Consider the following 10,631-nt stretch of genomic DNA (forward strand, 5'->3'; position numbering starts at 1 on the left):
TCTGAAAAAAATGCAGGCACATGCCTGCAGTGGCTCAGGCTAGAAGCAGGGGGACACTAGAGCAGCCCTCCCTTCCCTTGTACAATGCTGAGCTGAGGGGGGCATGGCCAGCAGGATGCTCTGATTAGAGAGGGGTTCCCTCCTCTCCTGACCAGCCCAGCAGGGAATTGATAACACAGTGTTTATCAACCCATTAAGAAAACAACAGAGGGACACTACCAACTACCTGTTGATTCTGCCTTTGTCCAGTCTGCCACAGCATGGACTGTAGCCAGCATGTGGTCTGCTAGCTAATGGTGAGAGGAGTCTGTGTAAGGCAGTGGGGATGGGGGGGGAATCTCTGCTTAGCAGGGAGTGAGGTGGTGAGGAGGGAGCAGGGGGAAACAAGGCAGACACCTGCAGTCTCAGCCAGCGCTCCACCCAGGGAACACAGGGGAGGGGCCAGCCCTGCCATGGAGCAGAGAGCCCTGCCCAGCCCAGAGACCATGCCGGGGGCATCTGGTTTAACTTAAACCAGCAAGGGGTCTGGGACAGACATTGCATAAACTGGTTTCATAGTTTCATAGTTGGTCGGGTCAGAAAGGACCTGAGCAGATCATCAAGTCCGACCCCCTGCCATGGCAGGAAAGAGTACTGGGGTCAAACGACCCTGGCTAGGTGTCTATCTAGCCTCCTTTTAAAGACCCCCAGAGTAGGACTGAGCACCACTTTCCTTGGAAGTTGGTTCCAGATCCTAGCCGCCCTGACAGTGAAGTAGCACCTCCTGATAGCTAGCCTGAATCTACTCTCTGTCAACTTATGGCCATTATTCCTTGTTACTCCCAGTAGTGCTCGGGGCAACAGGGACTCTCCTGTTGCCTGCTGGTCCCCCTTGGCCAGTTTATAGACATCCACCAGATCCCCTCTCAGCCTTCTCTTGTAGAGGTTGAACAGATTCAGGTCTCATAGCCTCTCTTCGTAGGGCCTGCCCTGTTGCCCCCTGATCATGCAAGTGGCCTCCTCTGGACTCTCTCCATGTTGTCCACATCCCTCCTGCAGTGCGGCGCCCAGAACTGGACACAGTACTCCAGCTGCGGCCTGACCAGCACCGCATAGAGGGGGAGGATCACCTCCTTGGACCTGCTTGTGGTGCATCTATGGATGCATGATAAGGTACGGTTAGCCTTCCTGACTGCGTCCCCACGTTGGCGGCCCATGTTCATTTTGGAGTCTATAATGACTCCAAGATCCTTTTCTGCCTCTGCACTGATGAGAAGGGAGTTCCCCAGCCTGTAGGTATGGTGCTGGTTCTTCCTCCCCAGGTGCAGCACCTTGCACTTGCATCTGCTCACCCCTGTAATCTGTCCAGATCTAGTTGTAGCACGTCCCTCCCTTCTAGTATGCCCACTTCTCCCCACATCTTAGTATCATCTGTGAATTTGAACAAGGTTCTTTTCACCCTCTCATCCAAGTCGCCGATGATGTTGAACAGTGCGGGCCCGAGGACCGAGCCCTGGGGGACCCCACTGCCTACATCCCTCCAAGTGGAAAATGACCCGTCCACCACTGCTCTCTGGGTGCTGCCCTCCAGCCAATTGGTGACCCATCTGACTGTGTAGGCATCGACACCACGATCTCTTAATTTTTTAACAAGAATGGGGTGAGAGACAGTGTCCAAGGCCTTCCTAAAGTCCAGAAAGACTATATCCACCATGACACCTGCATCCAAGGATTATGTGACTTGGTCATAGAAGGCCACCAGGTTGGTCTGACAGGACCTGCCTCAAATGAACCCATGTTGATTGTCCCTAAGCATACACTCCCCCGCTTGCCCCTCACAGATGTGCACCTAGATGTTTTTCTCAAAGAGCTTCCCCAGGACTGAGTAAAACTAACAGGCCTATAATTTCCTGAGTCCTCCTTCCTCCCTTTTTTGAAGATGGGAACCACATTGGCCCTCTTCCAGTCCTCTGGCACCACACCAGAGCACCACAAGTGCTTGTAAAGCCTTGCCAGGGGTCCCACAATGAATTCAGCTAATTCCCTCAGCACTCTGGGGTGGAGATTGTCAGGACCAGCTGATTTGAACACGTCCAGTCCCTCCAGAAGTTCCCTGACTAGGTCCACACTGACCCTGGGCCTGGCTGCGCCTCCCCTGGGACCATCAGGGATCCCAGTGTGGGGGATGACCTGGTCCCTGCTCAGAAAAATGGAGGCAAAGAAATTGTTAAATAGGTTAACTTTGTCATCTGGTGAGACCACCAGATTTCCTAGTGTGTCCTGCAGAGGCCCCATGTTACCCAGTACCTTCTTTTTACCTGCTATGTATTTAAAAAAAGGATTTCTTGATATGATTGATCCAGGTTGCTAGTCCCAGTCCCATCACTGCCTTGGCTTTCCTGACCGCCCCCCTACAACCCTGAGCAACGGAAGTATAGTCCTCCCTGATGATGGCCCCTACCTTCCATTGAGTGAATGCCTCCTTTTTAGCTTTGAGACATTCCTGGATGCTTTTGGTTAGCCACGGGGGCTTTTGAGCACTCCATGCCTCCATTAATCCATAATGGGATTGCCACCCTTTGGGCTTGGAGGATCATCTCCTTCAGGAATGACCACTCTTCTTGGACTCCCAACTCCCCACCCCTCCAGGACCTCAGTGCTTCCCCGACTAGTTTCCTTAGCTCAATTAAATCCGCCTTCCTGAAGTCCAGGGCTGCTATCTTGCTGCAGGCCTTTGTCACCCTGTGCTGGATGGTGAAAGACCCAGATCAGTCTTTGGTTTGACCCAAATCAGTTAAGTCTGATACATTCAACCAGGTTTATCTCAAACTGGTTCCAGCCATTTTCAAACTGGTTTATATGCACTGAACATCTGTTCTGTTACAAAGGTAAGCCAGTTTCTGTTCACTTAAACTGGTTTACGTGTAATGTCTGTCCCTGCCTTCTGTTTTAACAGACTGTGGACAGTCAGGATCCTTGTGCGGGCATGGGATGTCCATTTTTACTCCTGAAATAAAATCTACCCACAGCGTGTGCCTGGGTGTTGCTAGCTGATGGGGCCAGACAGTCCATGCAAAGAGGTTTGAGCTGGGTAATACAGGAGAACTTGTAAATCGTATTTAAGTATTCAGTAATGCATGTTCCCTGCTTTGTGCACCTGCGGACTTTTTTTTTACAAGCTATTGGAAGGTTTCATTGAGAGAGGAGTGATTGATGGACTGATGGATTTTTAAAACCATAGGGACCCTGAAGATAAATGACTTTGATCTCTTATCTTATATGACACAGGACAGAGATCCTCAGCCAGGAATTTTTCCAGCAAACATATAATTTCTGTTTGAGCTGTAGCATCCTTTAAAAAAGATCCCCAGTCCTAAGTTACAGATGGCAAGTGATGGAGAAGTCACCATATCCCGAGATAAATTGTTCTAACGCTTAATTACTCACTGAAAAATGTGTTCCTTAATTCTAGCAGGACCAACTCTAGTTTCAGCTTCCTACTTTTGGATCCCATTGTTATGTCTGTCTGCTAGATAAAAGAGTTGTCTTTATCCTAAAGGGTCCCAAGATTTTGTTCAGAAGAGCACCCAAACATTTGGATGATTAGTTTTGCAAGGTTCCCAATATCTAAAACCCTTAGGTCAGCAAAACCAACTGGAGATCTCACAAGAGTAGCTTTCCTCACAGCTAGAACAAGATCCACGCCTCTTTGTGCAGCTAAATCTGAATGGCACACACTAGAGCTATTTGGGAAACTTTTGCTGAAATTATTTTTAGTGGGGTCCGGTAATGCTGACTCGCCAACAACTTTTCCCTGGACTGTAACAGTTTTGATGAAAACCAGCCTATGAAAGCTGAAGCTCTCTGCATGATTTAGTCTCTGCTAGTCTACCCTGTCTTTTCCTGTATCTCTTTCTCAAGTTAGAGAGCATTCTAGTGCCTGTTTTTGGTTCAGTCCTTCCAGGTAGACTGGAATTATAACCAGATAAACCTTTTCTTTTGGTATTTTGGTATGTCCCCTCCTTGCCTCTGATGGAGTCAGAGGCACACAAGAAAAATGTTATTTGAACTTTTTCCAATTGTCATATAAATATTAGGCTTGTATCCAGCAACTGCTTAGTTCTCTGGCCCATGTCATAGAATCATAAACATCAGAAAATTAGAGTGGAAAGGGACCTCAGAAGGTCACATCTAGTCCAACCCCCTGCTCAAAGCTGGATCATTCCCAACTACATCATCCCAGCCAAGGCTTTGTCCAGCTGGGTCTTAAAAACCTCCAAGGATGGAGATTGAACCACCTCTCTGGGGAGCCTGTTCCAGTGTTTTACTACCCTCCTGGTTCCCTTGCAGCAACTTGAGCCCATTGCTCCTTGTCCTGTCATCTGCCCCCGCTGAAAACAGTCCAGCTCCATCCTCTTTGCAATCCCCTTCAGAGAGTTAAAGGCTGCTATTAAATCCCCACTCGGTCTTCTCTTCTGCAAACTAAATAAGCCCAGTTCCTTTAGTCTCTCTTCACCAGTCATATGCCCCAGCCCACAACCATTTTCATTGCTCTCCAATTTGTCCACATCCTTTCTGTAGTGGGGCCCAAAACTGGATGTGGTACTCCAGATGTGGCCTCACCAGTACTAAATAGAGGGGAATAATCACGTCCTTGGGCCTGCTGGCAACACACCTACCAGTGCAGCCCAGTATGCCATTAGTCTTCTTGACAATAAGGGCACACTGTTGGTTCATATTCAGCTTATTGTCCACAGTAACCCCCAGGTCCTTTTTTCCTTTTCTCATATGTCATCAGACAATATGATCTTTGTAGATTAAATCAGCAAGGTACCAGTGCAGTCGCAATGTATTTAGTAATAAGCCACCAGTCTTGTTTTTGAATGACACACCTTCAGTTTTGCAGAAAGTAGTCCACAATGCATTGCTAGATACTGCACTGCATACTTTTTCAAGGTTGGGAATAGATACAAGGGTGGGGTTAAGAGAAAATGTCCTTCTGAAAATCTCCTGGCAGCTTTGAGTAGAATAAGGATTCATATTTTTGTTTTCTGGAAGAAAATGTGGTGATGGGGTGGAAAGGGTTAACATGGCCTTGGATTAGCACACGCATTTAAGAAGATTGGTAAAGCAAGCTGGTTTATGAGGAACAAATAATTGTCTTGATTAAGGTAATGATCTGCAACTTTGCAGTCGTGTCTTCACACCATCTTTGAGGCTGTCTTATATTTCTTAGAGTAGATTTCCCCTGGGTTCCAGTATTGTTCTCTCCTTATACGTGGGGATGTTTTATGAGCAGCAGTGAGAGTAATGAGCTAAGTGCTTTCCGCAGCCTTCAATGTTTGTAGGTCATTAGTAGTTTCCCCTTTTATGTATGGGGAAATGGAGGGAAAGGGAAAGTTAATAGCCAACATCTACAATACTGAGTGACCAGTTCTGTTTTAAGCACCTGGATGAGCAAATGGATGTTATGAGCATGCCGCACGTCTCATAATTGTGTTGTTTATTTTAAATGCCTAAATTTATGCAGTTGAGTTTGACATTAGTGGCCCCAATCACTTGTCCAAAGCCTTAAAAGGAATTGGAGTCAGAGCCATAACTGGAAAGCAGGACTTCATGGAATCGTAGAGAAGTAGGGCTGGAAGGGACCTCCGTTTGTGAACTAATCCAGCCCCCTTCCTGCGGCAGGATCAGCCTTATCCAAACCATCCTATACAATCCATAATCTAACCTCTGAATAAAACCACCATCATCCTTAACATAACCCAAGACATCACACCCTAACCTGCTACAGGTAAAGCAGAAGGACCACAGCAGCCAACGTCCTGCTTCTATGAAATGTTGTCAATACATGCTCCAGTGATCTGGGTAGAGGGCCATGCCCCCAGTAAAGAGGAAGGCAGCCCCCCAGTCCGTACCAATCTGACCATGCAGTAAAATTCCTTCCTGACCCCAAATGTGGCCATCAATATGACTCTGAGTGGAGGGGCAAGATTTTCTAGCCAGGACCCTCCAGCTTTAAATCCCAGCAGGAGCACTGTCCCACCCCAGAGAGCCCTGGCGCACGTGTCCAGGCTCTCAGCCCTACGCTCTGGCCTACAGCAGCACCCCATCGGCCACGTCTGCAATCCAGTATGTCTGTTCTAAGGTGCTGCTCAACTTGGCATGAAATATTGAAATAGTCATTGGGGGAAGGTGCCTCGCCAGCAGTACGTCCATACGTCCTAACCACCAGGTTAGAAAGCCATTCCCTTTTTCTCTTGAGCTGAATTTTGAAGTGGCTTATACAAGATGGAACAGCCCAGCAGGTGAGATCAAGAGAAATTCCCTCCCTTCATAGCCTCTAGCCTGGTATTTGTCTCCCTGGTCAGGTATGGGAGACTGGGGTCCAACCCCCACTCTAAAATGAGTGGAGGATGGGGGTAAGTGCCCTAAACACTAACCTATCGATGATCGGGGGAAGGCACCTCCATCCATCTTGTGAAACTAGCCTTGAGGCATTTTTTCAGACAGAATAGTCTGGGATAGTTTCAGGAACATCACACACACTTTTTTTTCCATGAGAAAATAATTCACCACTATCGCATCAACCAGCTCCAGTCAGAACATCGACTATGGCTCAGCAACGGCCTTCTTGGCACGCAGCAGACATGGTGCTAGTAGGCTTTGTAAGGAGGTTTCTCTGTGGTGGGAAAGGTGGTGGCTTCGGTGTGTCAGCCGTAGGGTAGGGTGACCAGGACGTGGAAGATGGAGCGGGAAGGACCTATATAGACATGCTTCAACCCTTGGTGTAGGTGCACAGGAAGAGCAAAGGGAAAGGGATTGTAGAGACAGTCGGAGAAAGAAAACCAACAACAACTAAGATGGTGGGAGACAGAGGACTGTCCCATGAAGATGCTGCTGTGCCAGGAAGGTATAGTCTCAGGCTGGTCATTCACCAGTGCCAGGGACCATGCCTCTCGGAGCCCAGGGGCACCCTACCATCCTCAAGTTGGATTCAGCTCACATTGTCTGTCTCCTGCAAAGGCTGGAGACCTTATGAGCACTAGTCTGGCCCCCCAGTAGGGTTCAAGGACTATGAATGGTCCCCAGTATAGACACAGGAGTGGGAAAATCTACTTGGTGTCTTTCTGCCCAGTGTTTCATGCACCGAGCTCTATGCAATAATAAAGGGATAATATTATTGTTATTATTATTATGCAACAATAAAGGGATAATATTATTATAAAAACACTGCATAACGCAGTCCAGTTTTATTCGTTATTTATCACATAGTATGACTATCCTTTTATTATATAGTATAGTAATATATAATGTAATATATTACATCATGATATATAATATATAACAATAGATTATTATTGTTATTATTATGTAATAATACAGAAATACATTTGGACTGTAGCTGCTCAGTCTGTGTTAAGAGCACAGCTTGCAGCCATGTTGTGCACATGTGCTCGGAAATTTTGCCCAACTATTACCCAATACACCCAGCAGGAAGTTGGCCATCTCTCTTTAAAGGAGACTATGGCAGTTTTGAGCACTTGCTGGATGTCTGTGCCTCTAACCAACACATTAACTTTTTTATTAGAAGGGTGACATCCAGCCCAGGTATCTCTCTCTTGTTAGGAGTGTAACTCCTAAATAGAAAGGACATTTTCACAACTCCAGGCTTTCCAGCAGTTGCTAAAGTACATCACCACTCACTGATGCACTGCTTACATCCTGCAGCAGAGATGGCTGAGAGAAGAACACTTATTCCTAGCAGTCTCCAAAACTTAGAAAAGAGAGCAAAAGGAATAGCAAGAGAGAAGATAGCTATTCATGTAGCTGAGCAAATAATTGAGTCAATAAACTTGGGCATAAATCATAGTGCTTAGGGTCGGAAGGAACCTAAACAGATCATCGGTCCGACCCCCTGCCCCGGGCAGGAACGAGTGCCAGGGTCATAACACCCCAGCCAAGTATCTGTCCAGCCTCCTCTTGAAGACCCCCATGATTTATTCAACAAAATCTTTTGTGTGTGCGCATTTCAGAAAAGATTGTGATGATATTGCAATCATTCCCCCAAGTCATCCTTGCTCTGTGGATGGTGGGTGAGAATTTTTTGTGTGTTTTTTTTTTGATCATTGACATTTGAGCTGCATTGCTTAGCTGGGATTGGATGCATGGGTCAGCTGGCACATCCCTGGTGCCTGATTGGAGGGGCATATGTCTTCAGATCAGCTTTCCAGTCTGAAAGCTTGCATTTGCAAAATGAAAATTAACTTTCTGTTAATAAGCTGGCTTCTCTGCTCAAGTTCCTACCAGTAAACACCTCACCAGGCTGTTGGAGGGTAGCAAGTACACCTGTAAACAGGAACGGTTCCTGAGCTGACAATTATTTGTGACAGTCAGTCTGAAAGGAATGAAGTGTAGTGGAAAATGTGGAGGGGGGGATTTTTCTTTTAAGGACCAGCAGCAATGGGGTTTCTTATCTTTGCTCGTGACAATTTTGCAAAGCTGCATACAAGTAGCAAGGACCCCTGCCAGCAGAAGTAAAATTTGCTCTAACCTTTTCAAACTCAGTATGATACAGAGACATCTTCCCTGTTTAAAGTGGTTCCTGGGATTTTCAAGTCAAGAACAAATCCTGCGGGGAGGGTGGGGGTCTTCTCTAAAGTGTGGCCTTGCTAAACTGGCTCAGGTGAAAAGCTTCTCCTTGACTTGGAGAAAGACTTTTGTGGCGCTGCTCTAATGAAATATGTATTTTCCTTTCTCTCCTCCTTTACTTTTTAACCCTCAGACTAATTGCGGCGGGAGGGTAAGTACAGCACGCAGAACCATCAAGCTGTCATTCATTAGTGCTGTGCATCGTCATATCATCCCCTGGCCCTCCCATTTACATGAACCGTCAAGTAACCATTGCACGGCATTTCCGCTGCTACCCCATGAATGCGTCAAAAGCACGGGCACTCTTGGCCGTAAAGGCAGAACCACAGCGCCTTCTTGGCGATATCAAGCGCTCTGCCTGTGAATGTGATGAGCTGCAACTACTTCTTTGTCGTGCCTCAGCTCAGGCGAAACAGGCACCTGCAACAAAATGGAAAGACCTAAGCAAGGGCTGTTTTGCATGGCTCACGCTTGCATGCGCTCAGCTCAACTGCTGAATAGCAGGGGCGTTTCACTGCGCAAAGAGCAGGCGTGGTTGGAAGCGTCTTTATCCTGCGTTGCTTGAGCAGCAAAACCTCCACTTGAAGTTAGCCGGCGTTGTGGGAATAAGGCTCAGAGCGGATTTGTTGCACGGCTCATTAAAATATAGGTCACACAGGAAGTAAGGAATTTGCGAGGAAACGGTATTTCCTGTTGCAAGCAGTTAGCAGACCCCCTGCAAGTAAAACCAAGCTGATCTTTGCTCCAAAACAGAAGGGCTTTACACCGCCCCGGTAATGGACCTATAAACCAGAGAAGCAAATATTTCCTTGTGCTTGCCCTTTGGCCCCTCTTTAACTCAGTGGCTGGAGTCGTACATGCTGCCTTCTGCTCAAATTGGGCCAGCAGTGTGTATTCATCAACTAGCGGCAAACTGAACGCACGCTTGCCTCTTGAAATAACCCAGGAGTTTCTGCTGACGCAGGCCCCCGGTGCTTACCAGTGAAAGGTCAGTGGGAACATGCAGAAAGCATTCCCACTGCTAATGGTTAACATCTTTAAAAGCGCCTTTGGCTGTATTCGGCCTCCCAGGGCTTGTGCATGGCAGAGATGTTCCCATCCAAGGTTAAAACTCAGGGGGGTCAAAAACTCCCCTGGACAGTAAGTCGATTTTATTGAGAACAAAAAATAATATCTCTAGAGTGGCTGCTTGGCAATGTCTCTAGGCAGCACAGGAAATGGCTCCTCTCTTTTCTCTTCCTTATCCCATAGACTATTATTACATGAAATGATTATGGCCATTGACTGTGATCCTAGCTGCACATCCTAAGACAAAGGTGGGGTGAGCAGTACTGTTAGAAATGTCCCTGACATCACCTTAGAGGTGTATTGTAATTTCTAAATCTTGGCAATTTACACAGCAGTATGAGAAACTTAGACTATTCATAAATGTACCAAGCTCCATTTTAAGATGATTTAGGCTGTTTTCCTTTCAGAATCTCACTGCTCCGGTGGTTAGAAACCTTGTTTTCAGCCTGAATTTATCCATGGGTCTCATTCATTTTTGTGCCAGAATTGTCCTCCTCTCCCTTCCTCCCTGCTGGTTATAACTGTGATGCATTTTACAGAGAGCTATCATATCTTCTCTCTGCCTTTACTGTGAGTTCAAATCCAGCCTAGGATGAAGTCAGAAAGTTTTCACCCTTTCTTGGCTGTGAAATGAGTTTGGGGAGGTCTCAGTTTTGCTCCAGCAGATGATGTTGTTGCCACAAAGATCATAGAATCATAGATGTCGGGTCAAAGGGACTTTGTAGATCTTCAAGTCTGACCCCCCGCCAGGGCAGGACAAAAACTGGGCTCAGATGACTCCAGCCAGGTAGGCATCAAGCCTCCTCTTAAAGACCCCCAGGGTAGGAGCCAGCACCACTTCCCTTGGAAGTTGGTTCCAGATCCTAGCCGCCCTGACCGTGAAGTAGTTCTTGCAAATGTCTAATCTAAACCTCCTCTCCAATAACTTGTAG

At 46.9% G+C, this 10,631-nt stretch overlaps 1 protein-coding gene across 4 annotated transcripts in view; it reads left to right on the forward strand.

The window, feature by feature from the left end:
* MYO7A (myosin VIIA) overlaps positions 1-10,631 on the forward strand; it is a 217,500-nt gene that overhangs the window by 124,172 nt on the left and 82,697 nt on the right. For 2 of the 4 annotated variants that reach the window (XM_019524863.1, XM_019524860.1), the window contains one exon: positions 8,765-8,782. The exons of the other annotated variants lie outside the window; for them this stretch is intronic. In XM_019524863.1, the coding sequence (XP_019380408.1) occupies positions 8,765-8,782 (18 nt within the window). The remainder of the gene's footprint in view (positions 1-8,764; positions 8,783-10,631) is intronic. 4 annotated transcript variants of the gene reach the window in all.

Source organism: Gavialis gangeticus, unplaced genomic scaffold, assembly GCF_001723915.1.
Source record: "Gavialis gangeticus isolate Ggan-Ray unplaced genomic scaffold, GavGan_comp1, whole genome shotgun sequence".
NCBI classification, from domain to species: Eukaryota; Metazoa; Chordata; order Crocodylia; family Gavialidae; genus Gavialis; species Gavialis gangeticus.